The 20,716-nt window shown below is 45.2% G+C and overlaps 1 protein-coding gene across 3 annotated transcripts in view; it reads left to right on the top strand.

Annotated features, from left to right (window-relative positions):
- Window positions 1-20,716, top strand: part of GOLGA1 (golgin A1) — an 804,100-nt gene that overhangs the window by 710,248 nt on the left and 73,136 nt on the right. For all 3 annotated transcript variants that reach the window (XM_069609438.1, XM_069609440.1, XM_069609439.1), the window contains 2 exons: window positions 4,562-4,722; window positions 18,503-18,661. In XM_069609438.1, the coding sequence (XP_069465539.1) occupies window positions 4,562-4,722; window positions 18,503-18,661 (320 nt within the window). The remainder of the gene's footprint in view (window positions 1-4,561; window positions 4,723-18,502; window positions 18,662-20,716) is intronic.

Here is a 20,716-nt window from a genome sequence, read left to right on the forward strand (position 1 = left end):
TGATTGGGAGGTCTCTCCAGTTCACCCAGGCCCACTGCTGGAATCCTCCTAGGGTGTCTTCTCTGAAGTCCAGGGACCCTTACTTACTTACTTTCAAAGTGAACTACTTACTTGGTTGCCCAGTCTTCCTCAGGAACCCTCACTTTGCCTGCACCTGAGCCCCATCTCACCCTGCATACTGTTGGCTCCTAGACAACTAGGGTCCCTCTTCTGCCTCTGGCAGAACTCATGCACTAGAATTGGGAAGGGCTAGATAATTTAAAGGGTCTGCCTTGAAAAGTAGAAAAAGTGTTGAAAAGTCTACTTACTTGTAAAAGTTAGTTGGTAACTTTAAAGTCTCAGAGTGAATAGTTACAAAAAGTTATTACTTACATTCTGAAAAGTATTTATAGGATTTACTTACCTTGAATAAGCTTTGTTCCTTCTTAAATAAGTATTCTGAAAGTCTTACTTTCCTTAGAAACTGTCTCGCCATTCTAATAGAAAGTAGATAGATTGTTAACTTACTCATCTGTGAATTGGGTTCCCCTCTAACCAAAAGTAATGCTGTTGGTTTCACTTTATTATTCCTGTTAGAATAATTGTATGAGTGTCCCCAATCGGGTCTTGCAACCCCTGACTTGCTGTTAGCCTAACCTGTTCAGAATAAGTCTGCCTAGGTCACACTTACGTTTTAGGTTGCTGGTAGCTCCTTACAAAAGTATATAGGTTTTACTTACCTTGAGTATAACTGTGTTATCCTAAAATAGGTTTGTTAATGCTTCCCATAGTGTCTTAACTGAAAAGCAACTGTAATTGAATATTACAAACCAAGGTCCAACTCCCCTAGAATAACTTTTATCCTGAATCAGAGTTATAGGTGTATACTGTTCCTGGAATAAGTGTTCCACTATTCTGAAAAGCATATTGTCCAGTTGACTTACTATGTGATTTCTTGCTGAGTTTCACAGTACAACTGTTAGGGTCTACTAACCTTGTATTACTCCAAAGGTAACTATTGATTTTGACTTCCCTGGAACTACTTTTCTTTAAATTAATGTTTTGGCTGGAAACAAACCAACCTTTCAACATAAAAGTAAAAATACAAGAAAAACAATATTTACAAATCACAACCGGATATATTAAACATAATTTAAAATAACAGAGGGAAACAAATGTCAATAACATACACAACATTCACTTTTCTTGTTAATGTAGCATAATATTCATCGAGACACACTTTTACCCACAATGATAAAAATGAACATTCTTACAACATATTCTCACTTCCCATCAGATTCCCATTCTTTTGGCGTTACGTTGTTCACATTTAAGCTGCGCAGAAAATTTACAATTGCATATAATACAGATTTACTAGTGGCATGAAATAAAATCCACAAATGCTGTTGCGACATGTCCCTAGGATCTTCAAAATAACACTTAAATAATAAATTCCTTTTGGAAATTAATTCACAACATGAAGTAACCAAGTGATGCAATGTTTCTTTTTCCTGTTAACAAAATCGACATCGCAGATCCGACTTTGATACCATTTTACACCTAAACATCACTTCTTTCCTAGGCCACAGATTTAGCCTGAATCGCAGGAGATGAGAACGGTGCTGAGGATTCAGTGATTGTAATAGATATGATGCTGTTTAGGGCAGGGGGATGCTGAAGAACATTTTTATACTTCAAGCACTGCTCTCATGTTTGCTTCTATGCTTCTTTGCATAATTTAACCTTTGCTTTATGCGGATTGGTGGTTAGCAAGATAATAGTTATGTCTGCCTCATGCAGAATCTTCAGCACCTCAGATCGCCATAGATGGGGACATTTGTTAGTTGTTCCAAATAAGGTTATGTGTTGGTCTGTGCACCTTCAAGCATAGTACTGTGTTTTTAGAATTGTGGTTATATGTAATATGATGGTACTTATTTCCCCCAAGATGTATATGGTCCTACTTGTATTTAAATAAACCATTTATTTTTTTACAATACATAGTGTTTGTTTCTCTTTGGACCATTTGTATTACAATTTCTTTGTACTGATTCTACAGCCCTCTCTCCATCCTAAGATAAGCCTGGCTGATCTGTCTACGCTACACTGAACTCAGGTGGTACAACCTTATGCTAAGAGTGGAGTCGTGTACTGTCTCACTTGAATGGTTTTACTAAGCCCTTAGTTGGACTTCCGAAAAAATGTTCTAACGCTGCCCCTGTGAGTGAATGCACAGGTAGGGGAAACCCTGTATACAGAGCTTATTGCTGCTGGATTTTTGAAAGACTAGCAGGTCTTCTAAAATCCAGCTGGTAGATTTTGGCAATAACCAACATTGTAGTCGATTTTGAGACCTGCGCTGTCCATACTGGTTGGACTGTTGTCCCTTGCCTGTGCTCTGGTTTGCATTTTCGAGTGCTAGGTGTCGTTCCCAGTTCTTCATCGTGCTGCTGGTGGCCCTTCTCTGCTTGGGTCAGACCTTTCATTTTATGACCATTTCAGGCTATTTTACTGAGTTTACTGCCACGGTCTTCCGGCTTGGTTTTGGGAGCCGCTGTTGCCTAAAAAAAGTGTTGGGACCCCACTAAATTTGCTAGTCTTCGACTGCACCACCGCTGTTGTCCTGTAGCAGGGGCTGTTTCTGCTGGTGTGCCATCCAACTTTGTCTGCTGATCCATCAGAGTCTTCCGTGTGCAATTCCACCCTCTTCCTGGAGCCATCTCAAGCTCTGATTCCACTTCTGGATGATGGTTTCCACTCCTGTGAATGACGATTGTTCTTTTGGGTTAGTCATTGGCTCAGGGTTCAAGACCGTGGGTGACCGGATCCTTCATTTTGCCCTGTAAAAACAAGCCTTTGCTTACTGTGTTGGCCTGCTTTTATGCAACATTATCAGGAACCAACAATGTAGGTACTTACCTTTTGGGCCCTGGGTTGGTGGGGTGTTTGATACTCCACCTTAGTGGTCCATGGTCATCCGGTTCTGCAGGTATCCCTCTGCAGCCTTTCCCAATTGGTTACCTTTGGGGTTGAATCCTGCTCTGCTTCTCTGGATGCTGGATCTGAAACCTTTCACTAGATCTCTTCTTCTAGGCCTCCACCTGGATCAGCTGCATTCTTCTTTCTACCTGTCGGAGGGAAGGGGGAATTTGTTGGAATTTAATCATAACTGCAGGATATACTACGGAGTTAGTCCTATTTTTTTCTTGTAGAGCACTTTCTTCTACATTTAAGTCCTAGAAGTGTACTGGAAGGTACTTATCTGGACTGCAGCGTTTTTCCAAGGTCCACCAAGGCCTCTGCAGCTCTTCACAAAGCTATGTTTTATGTATAATACTTTTATTTAGAACATAGCAGAAAACCTGAAGCTGAGTTCTGAGTGTTGGCCTCTGACCCTGAATGGTAATAATTATTACTGTGTGTAATCTTGTCTAGGGCATTTTCTTAACTCTACTCTGAAAGCCTATGTGTACTGTGTCTGCCACCGTGTAATGGGCTTTACATTGCAGGAGAAAGAGTGAGTTTGACCTTACCTGGACATTTACAGTTACAGTTTTTTACTTGTACTGTGGTCTGCTAAGTGTGCTTTGTTACATGGATACTTAATTTTGCCATCATAAATATTTTGTGTGACACCTTAAAATAGTGCATATTTTTCAGTTTACCAGTGTGGTGTATCCTTTTGTGGTGGTGATTGGGGTTAATTGTTCCTCCCTGCCAGCCTCCTTCCTCCTGAAATTAAACCTGACTGCTATGCCATGCTTACCATTGAGATTCTGGTCTTTCCTTTGGGGTGAGACACTGATCTACCATTAGGTTAGATGGTTGCACAGCTCTCTCCAGGGGGTTATGTAGAAATCTTCCTACCAGTCCTCCAGATGTATGCATGACACCAATCATCCTTTCTGAATCAACGCACACTGAGAAAAGCTCCCGAGTCCAGACCTTATATTTGGGAATAGCATGTTGGAGCTACTATAGCGAAATCCTGTACTAATATTTGATTGATAACTAAAATTTGAGGTTCGATAATAGGATTTTAACATGTTCTTTCCCAAGACTTAATGTATATGGATCAGGCATACAACACCCCCACCCCTGTTTCGCTATCTTTCCCACCACTCAGAATATCTGGATCTCTGTCTTATTTTCAAGAGAGGAAATACTCCCAGATGACCAGGGAGTGTGCCATACTTGCTGTCATCATATGCAGCCTTGTCTGGTATCCTGTCACCAATGGATGGCTAACTGTTAGTGATGTCAACACAATTGAGAAATTAACAACATGAACTTGCACAATATAGTGTCCTCCAAGTTATGAGATTAAAGATTGTGTGCTGTTTTTTGACAAATGGGCTATTTACTTATTTTTGACTGAAAACCTCTAAATTGGAGATCTAGCCAGTAAAATGTAGAGTGCCATTCATTCATAGCAAGTCCTGTTTATGATGCATAAGATAATGGGACTACTGTTAAAATTATAGCACAAGCTGAGTATAGGCAGGCAATTCCCAAAACTATATTAATTTGCACTTTGCTCTCTTCTGACTTGCCTGATATTAACTGTTAAGTTTTGCCGCAGATCATGAGGCATTCTTACTCCAAATGAAGCATCTACAGTGTGACCTAGAAATGTGCAGAGCCAAGAGTGTCCAGGGAGAAGAATCATCGCAGAAGCAGCTTGCCGCCTTGAGAGCACAGTTGCTGGAACACCAAGAACTACTAAGGGCAAGTAAAGACAATGTAAGTTTGCCAGAATATAATTTGATATTGGAGATTTAAAGCCATGTTAAATTAAGTAGTATCTTTTCTATACAAATTGGTAACATTGTTTAAATCAATAGATCTGGCATAGGAAAGTTCAAACAGGGCTAATCGACATTAGCACCCTGGGCGGGGGAGCCAGCCAATCAGGAGGCACAGAGTGCAGGCTGACACGGCAGTGTTTATTTGATTTAATATATTTAATTGTTCATTTATAACGTGCTTAAACCAGCATTGTGGTTTCTAAGTGTGGGATAGGGAATCGAACCAGTGTGGTGCTGCGTTGTCTTGCGTCCAAGACAAAGGCATTGTGCCTGGGCTATCCTTCCTCACTGTTAGCCCGTGTTCCAAGCTGCCTGTTGGCCGGTTCCCCCACCCGCCATCTCCCCCCTCGTCCCCACTGACACTGCTTTTTATTTTCCACCCAACCCACTTAACCTGCGGCGGCAAAACCTGCCGCTGCAGCTCCTGTCCCTGCCCTGTTTAGCCACCATAGAAATGGAAGAGGGGCTTCATACAGAGCCCCGCTTTCCTATTCCATAGCAGCCATGCTGGTATAATATTTTCTCTCCGTGAACGGGATGCTTTGATTAAAAAAAAATAATAATTAGCACCCGACTAGCAAACTGCAAGGGTGCTAATGGCGATATGCCCCTCCGTGGCGGTGTGACCATCTAGGTAACGGCCCACCACCGTCATTAAGGTACCCTCGCTGCGCTCGGGCCCTTAACTTGGGTGGCGGCCCATTACCTATAGGGTCGGCTTGACACCTCCAGGCATATCACCTCAATAAGTTATGGAATGACTTCACAGTTTGGGCCAGGTTGTGGCGATTGAGTGCCTCTGAAGCACTAGCTCGGTAACTGAAATTCGGGTCTGTCGGCTGTTACTATCGTTAATTCTAGTTTAGGAAATATGTAAAGTTCCATTAGCGTTCCCATTGAGAAGGTGTACATGTAACTTAACCATATACCACATCTCTTGGCAGTCTTCAAAGTAGGCAGGTTTTGTCAGGCACAAGAACTGACTTGCGCTGAAGTTCACCATCGTGCATTATGTATGTTTCCTGGTAGAAGTACATAGGCACACTCCCAATGCTGATTATTCTGTAACCTGCAATGCAACCAATTTTTGAATAGGAAGAGAACTTTGTCAGCTCTATTGATCCACCAGCTTTCATAAACCTTAAAGAACTGTTTTCTTACTTGGTGCACACAAACAGAAGTATGATGTCAGTTTGTCTAAGATATGGATGCAATGATTACAGTACATTACAAACTGGAACATTTTTATTTTTTGCAGTTCCCAAATAAGATGAGGAAATTCATATTCTAAGGCCCTGATGTGAGATTGGGCCTCCCAAATCCTTGCTGCAATCGTTTTTTAGGGGTGACTTGTATCCGTTTATTTACAGTATTTGTTGTCAGGGTTGTCACAGATTTACCTTCACTAACTGATGCATGACTGTGTTTAATAATGTAAACCCTTATGTGACATGCATGATTGGTGTGTCAAAGCCTAGAATTAGTCGCAGAATGAATTCAGACAGATTGGATCCATCATTCAGCTGTGACTCATAGGAATCATGATTGTTGCTTTTTTCTCCAGGGCTCATCTAAGGCATTCACAATCACACTATTGGTTTAGCCAGGTGTTAAGAATGATTTTATTTTTGCTGCTTTCTTCCCATAGACTTCTATGGGGCCACCCTTTCTTTTTGCTTGTTTTGGACCCTGTCATGAGTTTTTAGAGGTACATAAAGTCTTCTGCTCTACTTCACTTGCCTGTTTTGCTCATTCCTATGGGGAAACTGACTGGTCAGTACCGAGAGACCAATGGGCCTCATTATGATTACGGTGGTGCAGAGATGAACATGGTGTTAATGCAGTGGTAACCATGTTACCACTGCATTGCCTCTGCATTACTGCACCGCCGGACTGCAATTTTGGCAGTACGGTGGAGGGTTTTCCTCCAGTAAAATGCTGAAGGTAAATCCTCCACCCTACTGCTAAAAAAAAATGCAAAATGGGCAAAATTACCACTGGCAGTAATTCTGCCGAAATCCCGTGGAGTCCTATGGACCCAAAAACAATTATTGGGACTTCCACCACTTGTAATCCTGAGGTAAATCCGCTGGACCAAGAGGCTTTAACGGTAATTGCTTTTGGCAGTATTTCTGTGGTACTTGTAATGAGGCCCTATATGTCTCTCTTTGTCAGTTCTTTTGTTACATCTGCACACACCCACCTTACTGTGAAGTGCAGTTAGGCTACTTAGTATCCTTATAACCTTTTATGAAATAGCTTTTTGGTTACTGTTGCAATATGCCTAAAACAAGCTGATGCAGCTGTGATATTTTTACAGTTTTCAAAACATATTTTACATGTGCACTTTCACAGTTACTGCAAATGGCTATCAAAGGTGGCTAGCACCCTAAGATGACTGTGTCGCAAGGTTATTCATTTGTTCTTTGGCCACATTGTTCTTTGGCCTTCTACCTGCCTTCTGAGGTCAGGAAATGCCTTGGATGGAGTGTGCCAGAGAAGGGGGCTGGGTATGTTGAGTCCCAGTCCACATCTCTGGTGCCTGAATGTCCGATGCTGGGCCGATGTGGTGCAGATCCTTACCATTGGTGGGCTTGGGCATCCTCCCAGCCTGAATCCTGGATAAAAGGAGGGCTCCTGCTCATCAGATCACAGTTGGAGCCAATATTTCTACGAGGAAGAGAAGCCCACTGTTCCAGTGAAGCCCTGCTCCTGTCTTGATCTCAAGAAGGTCTTTGCTGGTGTTTGTAACCCTCGACTGATGGGAAAACCCAGTCTTGATCCCAGTTTGAGGATCCATGTATGCTGACCCTTCAGAAGTGTCCCTGTACCATCTGGTGGACAGACCAGCTCTCTCTGCGGCTACCTCGCTGCAGCCATCGCCATTCTGAGCAGAGCCTTGGAACTTTTTAGATCGTCGGCTTGTGCCACAAGTCGCCTGCTCTTAAATGTTCAGCCATCTCACACTAAGGTAAGCTGTGCTGGGCCTGCTCCTGCATTCGTTACTGGATGATCGCCTTACCTTCGTCAATTCTTTGTTTTCATGCCCCTGAGGTGTCCCGTGGCCGTCCGACCTGCATTAGTCAAAATCTTTCTTCGTTTGGGTGTTCTACTGGAAGCTGTCTGGAACAGATTCCTAAGGACCCCAACCAACTGATAATAAAATCCCTCAATGAAAGTAACATCTGCTGTTTAGACATCTGGGCTACCCTTGTGAAATGAACCAAGACAGAAGAACAAGCCAGCAACGAAGTCTGGAACTTTTACAAGTGGTATCCAGTGAATTTGAGCTTAGGGGTAAGTCTACATACCTTTTGCTCCCCTCCCCAGTCTCCCATAGAGAAACACATGCCTAAAGTCCTGACCCTAACTCACTCTGACCTGGCCTTAGCTGGTGGAACCTGGGTTAAGGATCCGTCCCTAAGCCTACCCTAGTGTGTTGGTATTCAGTCCTGTTAGGGAGATTTATCAGTTTTATGCTTAATCCCCTCTCCTAGTGAGACCACCCCAGCACTTTTTGCTGGACTTCTGCATCTTTTTCTTGTTCACCTGAATGAGAGGAGCCTTTTTTCCCCCATTCATACTTAGTGCGCGGTACAAGTAACCTTTAACATTTATTTCTTTTTGCATTTATAGCAGCACACCAAACCCTCAGGCATCAGGGCGCTAGTTACAGTAAGTGCAAAGGGACATTCTTCAAAGTGCAAAATCACGCATACATGTTGCAACATACAGGTGGTTATAGAAAGGCATAATCTGGCAGAGCCACACCTCATAGTACAGGGGGCTCCATCGGGTATACAGATTTGCAAAGACAAAATCAGGTAGGGGCACAGACTGGGAAAGCCACGTCTCATGGTACAGGTGCTCCATCCGGTATGTAGATATGCAAAGACAAAATCAGGTAGGTGCGCAGTCTGTCTTACTTGCTCTAACCATAGGGACTTGTTCTTTGTTTTACCTTGTTTTACCTTATTTCTACCTTATTTAATGGAGACTTTTAAGGAGTCTTGCTTTCCTCCATTTCTCTTAAAGGCATCTGTGTTACACGTTTGCAGCACCCTACGTGCAGTGTTGCTGGGAAGCCTTTGGGTTCTCCTTTTATATTCTAACATTTTCCCTAAGAACTACTTGTGAGAAACCTGTGGGTATACTCACTCCTAGATCCTCTGCACAGGTGGCCAGGGAAAGGCCATCGCTATTGGATCCTGACCCTGGGGGGCGGAGAAGTGAGGGAGGATCACCTGGGTGGAGGATCCTTAGGGACTAGGAGTGGGGGGCCCTTGGGCAAAACACGGCATCCCCCTTTACCTAGTGATAACCAACCCCTCCCCAACCTTTATGTGCTTTTGTAAGCCAGCTCCCCTCATTTCTTCTCAAGTCTGGACAATACAAGGGGAGCCGTGCCAAGAGGCTGCCCCACTCTTTTCTACTGAGCATGCTCATTCCCCTGTGGTGGAAGGAGTGTGTTACGCTCACCTGGCTCCCACAGGGGCGTCGGTCGGACCCGGACTGCTGCAGCCTCCACCCACGTGATGCGTAGTGCAGCGATGACTGACTGGATCTGCCCTCCTAATCTTGTCTGCTTTGCCCGTAGAAATATTCTCCTACAAGTGGAGAAATAGAATTAGCCACTTGTGGATTCAAGCTATAGCAACCCCACTGTCCTCCCCACTAATCACCTCTGAAGCACCCTCTCAGCAATCTCACCTTATATTTTTGAATGATGAGCCCTCCATCCTGCGAAGCACGCAGGGGCACGTTGATGACCAGTTACTTCACTGGCCTGAAGATATTGGAAGAGTTGTAGACGAATCCTGACTCCAAAAGGTCCTGGCGAAGAGCCGTAAGTATATAGTTCGTAAGAGTTCAAAATGTATGGAATTCACTCCTGTCCAATTCCTCTTTTATCTTGCAGCTTTGACCCAATAAGAAGATTGACAGCTGAAAGCGCTCCGGTAAAAGTCTGTGTTACCCAAAACTGTCTGGTAAATAATGCCAAGGGTTAAACTTGCTGCTTTCTCCTTCTCTTGCAGGTGCGGCATTAGAAGATGTGACGTGCTGATGAATTATACCTCCGGCAAGCATATAAAAATCAGGTAAGCATATGGCGGCTAAAGAGATTGTCTCTGTCTGTTCTCTCTGCTCACCTTGTTGTTTCTTGTCCCCCTTAGGTGCCGGGATTTGGCGATGTAAAGATGGAGACAGCGCTGGATCGAAGAGATGCTGCGTGGAACGGTGAGTATTGTGCGGCGCTGCTGCTGGCGATGCGACGCGTTTAAAACAAAGTCTTTCCTCTGGTTTGAAGATGCGATGAATCCGGAATCGGGTAAGAAATCAGGTAATACTCTTGTTCTAACCTTTGCTTCTTTCTAGGTGCTCCAGTTCGAGGCGGGCGTGGCAGAAGGCTGGATGCTGCTGCTGGCACGGTGAGCATTACGCTGCTGGATGCAGAATAACGCGAAGCGTGTGCTGCTCTTCGGGCATGGTTTAAATAGCCTCCAAAGTAGTCCCAGGTAGGTATTCCTCCCCGACCACACCCAAGTAACAAAATAGTCCCTAAGGTAAAGTAGTCCCTTCCAGGCCTCACATGGGCTTGGATCTTCTTGCAGCATGGTCTGCATCAGGTAAGTGTGCACCTATGAGCCTGGCGCCTATGGCGCCAGGACTGATGTCCCATATGAGCCTGGCGCCATAGGTGCCAGGACTGAACCCAGACAGCCCCTAGCAGGGGTTGCTGGGTTTTCTCAAGGCGACGTGATGCCTGCTCCCGGGGCTGATGGACCTGGTCTGGATGCTCGGGGGTATGCATCATGACCGCGTGTCTGAGGGGCAGGAACTGGAGCCCCGACACTAAAGGAGGAAGGCTGTGTGATCTGCGCTGCAATAATAACTTTCAAAGCGACCGCTGATTTTCTGATGATTGAGAACCCACGTGCATGCGTGTGTGAATATTCGTCTTTGAACATTTTCCTGAATGCTTTGTATCGGAATGGTCGCGTGCCGCTGATTAGCACGTTTTCAAAAGTCTCTGATCATTTCATTTTTCAATTATTAAACAGAGAGGAAATACTTTGTATCGGAGAGGTCACATGTAGCAGTTAACACGTTTTCGAAGGTCTCTGTATATTGAACTCTTGAATTAGAGTGAAACCGCATTTAAAGGGAAATAACTTGTGAGTAAAAAACATCATTATTGAATACCGAACTGAACTAAAATCTTGCTATCAATCAAAAATAAAACAATTGGAATCTAAAAAGAGGAAAAGAAGTTCAAATCCAGGCAAATCTTCATATGTTAGTCTTACAATGAATATATGTCTCAACAGACCACAGTATTCTGAACCATAATATGGGTTTGAAAGAACAGGCAAACAAAGTATACTGAAGCCTGGTTCACAGTGCCATTTTCCAACTTGTCTGAAAGCTACACCTTGTCTGAACTAATAGTTGAAAATAACCTTAACTTGAACTGTGGAGATAAGAGCATTTTGTTTTGTTTCCTTTGAATGGTGTCACTTGGAACTTGGAGAAGAGAACCATGAGTTCTTGGCAGGAGCTTTTACTTCAAGGTTGTTTGAACTGTATATTTCACAACTTGGGGAAGGCAACCGTGAGTCCTAACCTAGAACATTTAATTTCACGATTACGTAAATTATGTGACTTGGAACTTGGGGAAGGGAATCGTGAGTGCTAACTTGGGGGAAGCAAACCCCTGAGACTTGAATAAGACTATTGCATCCTAAAAGGGAATTCTGAGACTTTTACTGGGTGGGATTGTTTTGCACTTGGGGAAGGGAGCTGAAAGGAAGCTACGAGCTGGAAGAAGCTCATAACTTTGTTAAACGCTGTATTCTTTTTGGTTGCTGATATCCCTACACATTTTATAATTATAGCTGTGAGGGCAAGTATAGGGGTGGACACAGACCTATTTCTAAGTTGAACTCTTTGACTCTGAATTGCCTTCAATTTCTTTAGGTAGGGACACCCCACCTTAGCATAGGAGGAATTTGCTTATTGTCATTTTAATATATCTCCACCTCCTACTTAGGATAGGAGGGTAAACTCGAAAGGCATAATCCAACAACGTGCTGTACCCAAAGAACAAGTCTTTTGTACCCCTAAAATCACATATCCTCCCCAATACCAAAGGTATGCCAAAAAGAATGACGAAACATGGCCTTTTCTGTACCATCTATCTCTAAAAGGGTTAAACCCTACAATCCCTCTCTTAACATCCGGGGAAGTAAAAACACTGTTAGAAATGATAAGGAAGAAGAAAAACCTAATTTCCTTAAAACAGACTCCATGTCCAAGAATCCCTCAGGGACTGTGACAAAGAAGAGGACTGAAAAGGCATGTAGAACTAAAGGACAGGCAGGCTAGCCCAACAGCCTTTGGCAGGGTCAGGCAATTAACTGTAAGTGCCTGCACCTGAAGCCAGTCTACCCACCTTAGGGGCATAACAGGCTGCTGCCGGAAGGAGCACTAGAAAGAAGCTGGAAGGTCGATAGCAGTAGCAGCAGTAGCAGAAGAAGCAGAGCACAAGGCTGCCAGAGCACTAGGAAGTGTGACCACGGAAGGGCCGCCGGAACTAAGGAAGAGCAGAGTTCACCTGCATGCTCTGAGTTGGTCCTGTGCGCACACTCCCTGCTTTGCTGTGGCTGCATTGGAAAAGGGCGAAACTAGCAGTCTTTCCATGTGCGCCTCATTGCAGTGAACGCAGAGCTGAAGTTGTGCATCCACCCGAGGCCTGTGTGCAGAAGCAAGCCGAGGGAAGCTGGAGAAAATAAGACTCTCCATTGTCTAGGCTGGATCTGAGATTCCCATGCAGCAAAGGGGTGTGAGAGCCCAAGGAGGAAAGCCAGAGTGAAGGGATGAAGGAGGGAGCAGGGGTCCCGATGGGAAGGATCTTTGTTTTACAGGCGTTGAGGCAGAGATCATTGGAGGTACACCAGGACTGGATGGCAGATAGGCAGTCAGGGATGATGGAGGGTGCAAGAGGGTCAGCAGGAAGTCTGAAGAAGAGCTGTGCGTCGTCTGCGTAACACTGGAAGTTGGAGGAAAAAGAGGAGATGAGGCATGCAAGGAGAGTAAGATAGATGTTAAAGAGCTAGGGGGAGAGTATAGAGCCCTGGGTGACACCACAGGTGGCGATAGAAGTAGGATAGGGTAAGGGGCCCAGGATGACTTTGAAAGAGTGGTTAGTGAGAAAGGAGGACAGCCAATCCAGTGCCCGTTCCGGGATACCAAGTGTATTGTGGAGCCTTTGGATGAGGATGGAATGGTTAACTGTCAACTGCAGAGGAGAGATCGGGAAGGATAAGGACAGCTGGGGAGTTGGAGTCCAGAGATGCGAGCATTTCTTCACTCGTGTTCAGAAGATCAGTTTCCGTGCCTCTGGATGCTCGGAATCCAGATTGATGGTCGTGGAGGCCTCCAACAAGTTCAGTGTGAGTTAAGTAGGGGCAAAGCCAGCTTCTCAAGTACCTTCCCCAGGAAGGGGGTGATGGAGATATGGCAATAGCTGGCAGGGCAGTTAGGGTCAGAGGAAGGTTTTTTCAGGAGTGGGCGCACAAGGGGAGAGCTTAAGGGGGAGGGGAAAGATCCGCTGATAAAGGAGTGATTGCAGAAATCGGCGAGAGCAGGGACAAGAAAGTCAATGTTATCTTTGATGGTCCTGGATGAGCAAGGGGAGACCTGTGTAGAAGAGACCTTCGTGGAGTGGACAACTTTGGTAACTTCTTCAGGTGTGACAGGAGAGAAGGAGGGGAGGTGGGTTGCTGGGGTAGTGGGATGGGTTGTGAGGGAGTGTAGAAAGGGTGGTCAGAATGTCCTGAGTTTTGGTGGCAAAGTGTGAGGCCAGTGCATTGCTGAGGGCCTGGGAAGGGGAAGAGGAGACTGCAGAGGGGTTGGCAAGTTCCTTTCAGATTTTGAACATTTCAGCTGTGTTATTGGATGCCCCGTGTCTGAATGTGGGCTCTTTCTTTGCACGGATGGTGAGTTTGTATTGCCTTTAGAGCAGGCGACGGGCCAGTTTGTCAAAGGATGACCTTGATGTTTGCCACTTCTGTTCTGCCATGCACTTTCATTTCAGGGCTGCAAGTTCGGTGTCGTACCAAGTGTTACGCTTTGAGGCAGGTTTCAGACGGATCCTCATGACTGGGGCAAGAATGTCAAGAGTGTTGGTGATGGAAAGATGGAGGTTGCTAGGGGCAGAGGTGGAGGGATGAGAGGGGTAAAGGTGGAGGCGAAGGCAGCCGCAGTCATTTGTTTCATCGGGCGGATGTTGGTGAACGAGGATGGTGCGACTTTTGGGGTTGGAGGCGGTCAGGGGGTGAATGGGACCCAGATGGAGAGGAGAGAGTGGTCTGACCAGGATAGGCGAGTGACTAGTTGGGGGCGGGGGAGGGCATGTAGAGTGTCCAGTTGTGTGGGTTGGCCCAGAAAGAAGAATGGAGAGGGAAAGCGAGGAGCAAAGATCAGTGAATAGAGTGGATGCAGAGCCAGGGGAGTCCAGTTGAATGTTTAAATCACCCAGGAGGAGAAGTTTAGAGGGGGAAGAAAGTAAAGAAGAGCAGAAGTCAGCCCATTCAGTGAGGAAAAGGGAGGTGGTGCCTGGAGGCCGGTAGATGGTAGCAATGGTCAGTGTTGAGTTTTTATAAATATGATTATATATAATGTAATGGTACTTATTTCCCCCAAGATTTATCTGGGCCTACTTATATTTAAATAAACCATTTATGTTTTACAATACATAGTGTTTCAGTTTTTCTTTGGACCATTGGTATTACAATTTCATGTGTACTGATTCTACAGCCCTCTTTTCCTCCTAAGATAAGCCTGGCTGCTCTGTACGCTACCATGAACCCAGGTGGTACAGCCTTATAGTAAGAGTGGAGTCTTGCACTGTCTCAGTTGAATGGTTTTACGAAGCCCTTAGTTGGACATCAGAAAACCTGTCCTGACACTACAATTCGTTATTCACCAGGTTTCCCTACTTTATTGAGCCAATAATAAAGTAGTATTTTGCCATATTCTTGGAGTCTGTCCGGTTATTTGGGTCTGAGATGGTTATGGATAATTCCATCTGGCACTTGGAACGCTCCAGGTGCGACTGCACAGGTGTTTGGATGTCCACCTATACCCCTTGCCCAGGATTCACAGCTTGTGCGCTTTTGGGGAGTCCTTTGCCGGGTCCCTATAAATTGCCTTATACTAGTAAAGCGTTTTTTTTAAGTGACTAAAGTATCCTGCGGAACCTTGCCTTTTCTGCTGCTGCATAAGACTTTTGCTCCCATCATACACTGACATTGATGAACTCTTGACTAGTTGGGGATTGGACTACTAAAGCATTAGGAGCCCTAAAAAGTGTTGCTAAGAAGCAAATCACTGCTATTAGTGTTGAATAACCCGCTTTTCCCTTCCTACAGACTTTATCTGTGTAACTTTGTAAATGAATGAAACTGTAAAAATAAAAAAGAAACGGTAATTTCCCTAACAACAAGTGTGGCTGCGCACCACTGCTATTTAAACACTAGAACTGTCATTACGGTCATTTTCTGTAACAATTGTAAGTGCAAGCAACTACTATTGAAGTAGTCACCTATGAAAAGTATTGTTGATATTTCCTGTGTGTATTGTAATAGTATTTACCTATCTTGCATTGTGTATATACAATATATATTTTATTATAACTTTCATTGTGTAAGAGTTTCTTTGGGCGAATGTATTAAACCGGGTTCATTGTACTTACATACAGCTCACATCCTCCTCATATGGCTGCTCTGCCATTCTACCAATCCTTTGGGTAGTACAGACTTATACTACGAGTTGGGGACCTCTATACCATGGGATAGTTTTATAGTGTCTTACCTCCAGATGGACTTTAGGAAAACTCCCCTAACAATTAGTTAGGGAAGTTATTACCGGAGGGGTTATTATTGCCAGCCTCCAGGCTTCCTGTTCCTCTCTGAATGGACTGATTTCTGCTCCTATTTACTCTCAAGCTCCTCGAACCTACTGCTCCTCAGTGACTTTAACATCCAGTTGGACTCCCCTAGCACAATATCTACTCTCTTCGTTGACCTTTGCACCTCTCTATCTCTATTCATTCTCTCTTCTGGTCTAACCCACTCTGCTGGACGCAATCTGGACACCATCATACACTCTGATCTCCCTCTCTCATCTCCCCTGGTCACCCCTCTCTCTTGGTCTGACCACTGTCTCCCCCACCCCCCTTCCCACCTAGGTCCCTATGGCTCTGTGAGCACTCCTATAAAAGCCCTGCCAACCTTGTTCACAAACATCCGGCTGATGAAACGAGTGTCCGCTGCTGCCTTCACTTCCGCATTTATCCCTTCTTGCCCTCCCAACTCAGACTCTACCACTGACACTGCTCTCAGCAACCTCCACCTGTCCATCACCATCACCCTTCACATTCTTGCCCCAGTCATGAGGATCCGCTTGAAACCTGCCTTTAAGCGCAACACTTGGCACGACTCCGAACGTGCAGAACTGAAACAAAAGTGCGGAGCTGTAGAAGGGAAGTGGCAAACCTCAGGCTCCTCCTCTAACAAACTGGCCTGCCGCCTGCTGCAAAGGCTATACAGACTCTATCCGTGCCAAGGTAAGGCCCCACATTCAGGAACGGGTATCTGGCGTTGCCAACAACACGTCTGAGCGTTTCAGAATCTGCAGGGAACTTGCCAACCCTTCTGCAGTATCCTCCTCCCCTATTCCTTCTTAGGCCCTCTTCAACACACATGCCACTCACTTCACTATCAAAACTCAGGACATCCTGAACAGCCTCGTCACTCTCTCATCCCATCCCTCACCCCCTTCCCTCCCTTGGCCACTCACCGTCCTCATTCCCCCTTCGCCTCCTTCGGCTTTGTCTCACCAGATGAAGTCACCAGATTTGTTCGCTTCATGAAGCTCTCTTCAAAACAGGTTTTCCCTCGCTCATCCAGAACCACCAAGGACAACATTAGCTCTCTCGCCCTTGCACTCGCTGATCTCTGTAACCACTCCTTTGCTACGGGTTCGTTCCTCTCCTCCCTCAAGCACTCCCTTGTACACCTCCTCCTCAAAAAAGCGTCAGCAGATCCTTCCTGTCCAGCAAACTACCGCCCCATCTCTATCACCCCCTTCCTCAGGAAATTGTTTGAGAAGTTGGCCCTGTCCCAACTCAACTCTTACACTGAACTTGTTGGCGCTCTCAACAACCATCTATCTGGATTCAGAGCATTCAGAGGCACGGAAACTGCTTTTCTGAACACCTGTGAAGAACTGCTTGTATCCCTGTATTCCAACTCTCCAGCTGTCCTCATCCTTCTTGATCTCTCCTCTGCGTTTGACACAGTCAACCACTCCATCCTCATACAAAGGCTCCATGACACCCTTGGTACCTCAGAACAGCCACAGAACTGGCAGACCTCCTTCCTAACTGAACGCTCCTTCCAAGTCGTCCTGGTCTCCTTCTCCTCTCCTACTTCTCCACCTGTGGTTTCCCCAGTGCTCTATTCTCTCGCCTTGGCTCTTTAACATCTACCTTACTCAACTGGCACTCATCTCCTCCTCCTCCCCCAACTTCAAGTGTTATGCTGATGACACACAACTCTTCTTCAAACTCCCAGCTGACCCTCTTATACCTTCCATCATCCCCGACTGCCTTTCTGCCATCCAGGCCTGGTGCACTTCCAGTGATCTCTGCCTCAATGCCAGCAAAACTGAGATCCTTCCTATTGGGTCCCCTGCACCTGACTTCTTCCCTTCACTCTGGCCTTCTTCCATTGCCTTCCCCCCTGTTCCCTCTTCTGAGGCCAGAAGATGACTCCCCTTCCTCCGTCAAGAACTTCCTCTTTACCTCCTCCTTCCCTCACAGTTGCTTTTTCGGTGTCCAGGGCCCTTATGCATCCTCGAGGCCCTGACCTCCCAAACCAAATTGCCCCAGCTTCTGTCTATCCTAAACACTTGCCTCGGCTCACCCTCCACCCCTGGAGGATCGCAGTTGACTTACATTGCACTTCGTGGGTGAACCTGTTGTTCACCCACGAGCAGCCCAGCAGCTATCCCATTCCCTCTCCCTTCTGCACTTGCACGTTCTGAATGCTCACAAGGCATAGTAGATTCGTCTTTCCCCTCCCCTGTTGTATTTAATATTTTTTATGTATTTTAATTGTTTCTCATCCCTTGTCCCCTCCATGTTGCTCTGTGGGTGCTTTGAATCAGTATTTACTTCCTGTATAAGCGCCTAACAAGCGAGCAATCAATACATAAATAAAATAAACTGGCCCCCATCTGAACTTTTATCTAACTTTTTATAGTTCTTATTATTCATAACCATTGGCACTAAAAATCTCTATATAAACCTACCTGATGAGTGTATACTTTGGAACTGTTGACTTTTGGGCACAATTCCCAAAACCATCTTGGGGTTGGGCTTTATTAGAGGAGCTGTTTTGTGATTATCCTGAATGGTTCTTTATATTTCTATGCATCTGAGCTCTTATCTGTGTTTCACTGGTCAATGATTCAAAGGCTATTCTATTTCTCCTCAGGGTGAGACTAAGCCTTTACTGATTTGATACCACACCTTGATTGGGCTTGGCCAACCTCCCTGTTCACCATAATACGGTGGCCTCCCAATACCCCTAACCCCAGGTTAATTTAGTAAATCCATCTTAACACCTGGTCCATTCTTATCCCTGTAGGTTACAACCTTGGAAGAGAAAGTTAGGGCCCTGAATGAACGCCTGTACCCCCCAGAGACTGAGGAATCGCAACAAAATGGAGACGTGTCTGTTGTGGGTATTGCACAACTGCAGGCAGAAAACCTGGAATTGGAGCAGCAGATATTGGAAAAGAACAAGGTGAGCAATACTGTTCTTGAAGTCTGCAAACTCAAGTTTCTACTGTGGCAGGTCTTTCTTTTCTATGCACATGTTTCTGAGCTTAGTTTCATCCCTTTAGCTCCTGCTGAACAGTGATCAAATAATGCCCTGCTCTTTAGGGAAAAGGTATTTTCTTGTCATCTTTGACTTGCCTTCCATCACACTTCATTTTATCACAGTTCTGCTTCTCAAGTGTCTAAACTTGTGTGTCTTGTCAAATTGAAAGCATCACTTTGTGTTCAATGCTGAGACTATTGAGCAAATAATCACATTGTTTAAGCCATCCCTTACCTTAAATGCTGTAAAACATTGAATATCAAGACAGACCAAGATGTGAAGTCTCCTTTGCATTGGTGGCTGTACCTCCTGTGTCTTGCTCCGAGTTTGTAAACTGCCCAGGATGTTGAGGGCAGAGCCTGTTTCACTTTTGTAGGATACTCTGCTTACATTTGGGGGGCAAAGAGATACTTTTCGAAGGTCAATGGTAACAAACTGGGCCTTATTTGGGCAGGACTTACCTTAAAAGGGCAGTGTGCTATGCCCTACATTGCACTATTGGGTGGATCACTGATGGATAATGCAGGGCAAGCTCACTTCTACGTACTGGGTAGGAAGGTGGCTGTAGTTGACGGGTTGGATGATTATTTTGCGTGATGTAGAATTTGAAGATTCATCTTGAGGTTTTCTCTGATGCCTGATCGCTGTAAAGAAGAAAAGCATCTTCTCAAATTTTGGAAGTTCCACCACGGTGTACTGAATATTTTCCCCCAGTGAATTTACCCAGATCTCACTGGGGACGTGACTCTTATATTTGTGTAGCCTTTCGGGGAGTACCGACAAGGTGCACCTTATTTTCTCTGGATGAGCAACCTGGCCCAGACAGTTGTACTGGTTCTGGTTGGAGACAGTGTAATTGAATATGGGACAGAGAGTTCGGGGGGCTGCACAAGTTGTATCCATTTTGGTTCACATTAAGCCTTGACTTTCTAGAGGCTTCCTAACTGTATCTGCTAGTGTGTGACTGTTAGGGAGATGTGTCATTGTTAAGCTTCGTCCCCTCTCCTAGTGAGACCCCCAGCACTTTTTGATGTACTTCTGGACCTTTTTCTGAAATCCTGAATGAATGGAGCCTTTTTCCACTAATTTATTCTTATGGGCTCTGTCTTTTGGAACTCTGTTCCCTGTGTTTTACCTGTCCTATGGAATCTACTTTCCTCCATTTCTCTTTAAGGCATCTGTAAATTACTATTGCAGTACACAACTCCTTCTGGGCAGTGTTGCTGGGGACTCCTTGAGTACTCCTTGGAGATTACTTTTCTATATCCTAGAGTAATTACAGTTCTTAAGGATAGAGAGATAATTTCTATCTCTCCTAAAACATTATATTCTGAGAGATTGGCACACACCACCTTATGTTTAGTGCCAAGGTGATACATAGTATCCCCCTTCTCTCTGCTCTTGTGACGTTTTAGTTGCATAGACAGCCTCCTAGTTATGGCTGGTGGCAGTGGACGTTTTCTACCAACTATTGTGTGATTTTTCTACCGCAGGCTATGTCCATAACCCCAGTAGTGCACAGTAGGGGCACCCAAGTACTTACTTGGGGGCATCTTTCTTTTTTGCCATTTCTAGCATGGTTGTTCTTTGTCAGCCCTTCTTCTGGCATTCTGGGAAGGGAGGTATGTGTGTGTTTCTGCCTTTGGCGGGAACACTTGGGTGTCCTTGCCTAGGCTCCAGTGTGTCTAGGCAGGCAGGAAGTGGGGGAGGAGTTTTCCACCGCCCTGTCCTTTGTCTGCCTGAGTGCCTGAAGGGGACCAGCTCCCACTTGGGGGGTCTGGCTGTCCTGATTGGACAGCAATATGCCCCTTTCTGTAAACTGCTGAGAGAGTTTGCAGAGGAGTGTGTGCTGTAACTGTATAAAAGGTGAGGCTCCTGGAGTGAAAAGCCAGTTGAACACTGGAAACTGAAGAAACAGAAGAAGACGACCAGAGATGCCTGCAGACCCTTTGCAACGCTGTGAAGTGACCACTGCCG

This window comes from Ambystoma mexicanum, chromosome 8, assembly GCF_040938575.1.
Source record: "Ambystoma mexicanum isolate Mex_15411 chromosome 8, UKY_AmexF1_1, whole genome shotgun sequence".
In the NCBI taxonomy this organism is placed as follows: domain Eukaryota; kingdom Metazoa; phylum Chordata; class Amphibia; order Caudata; family Ambystomatidae; genus Ambystoma; species Ambystoma mexicanum.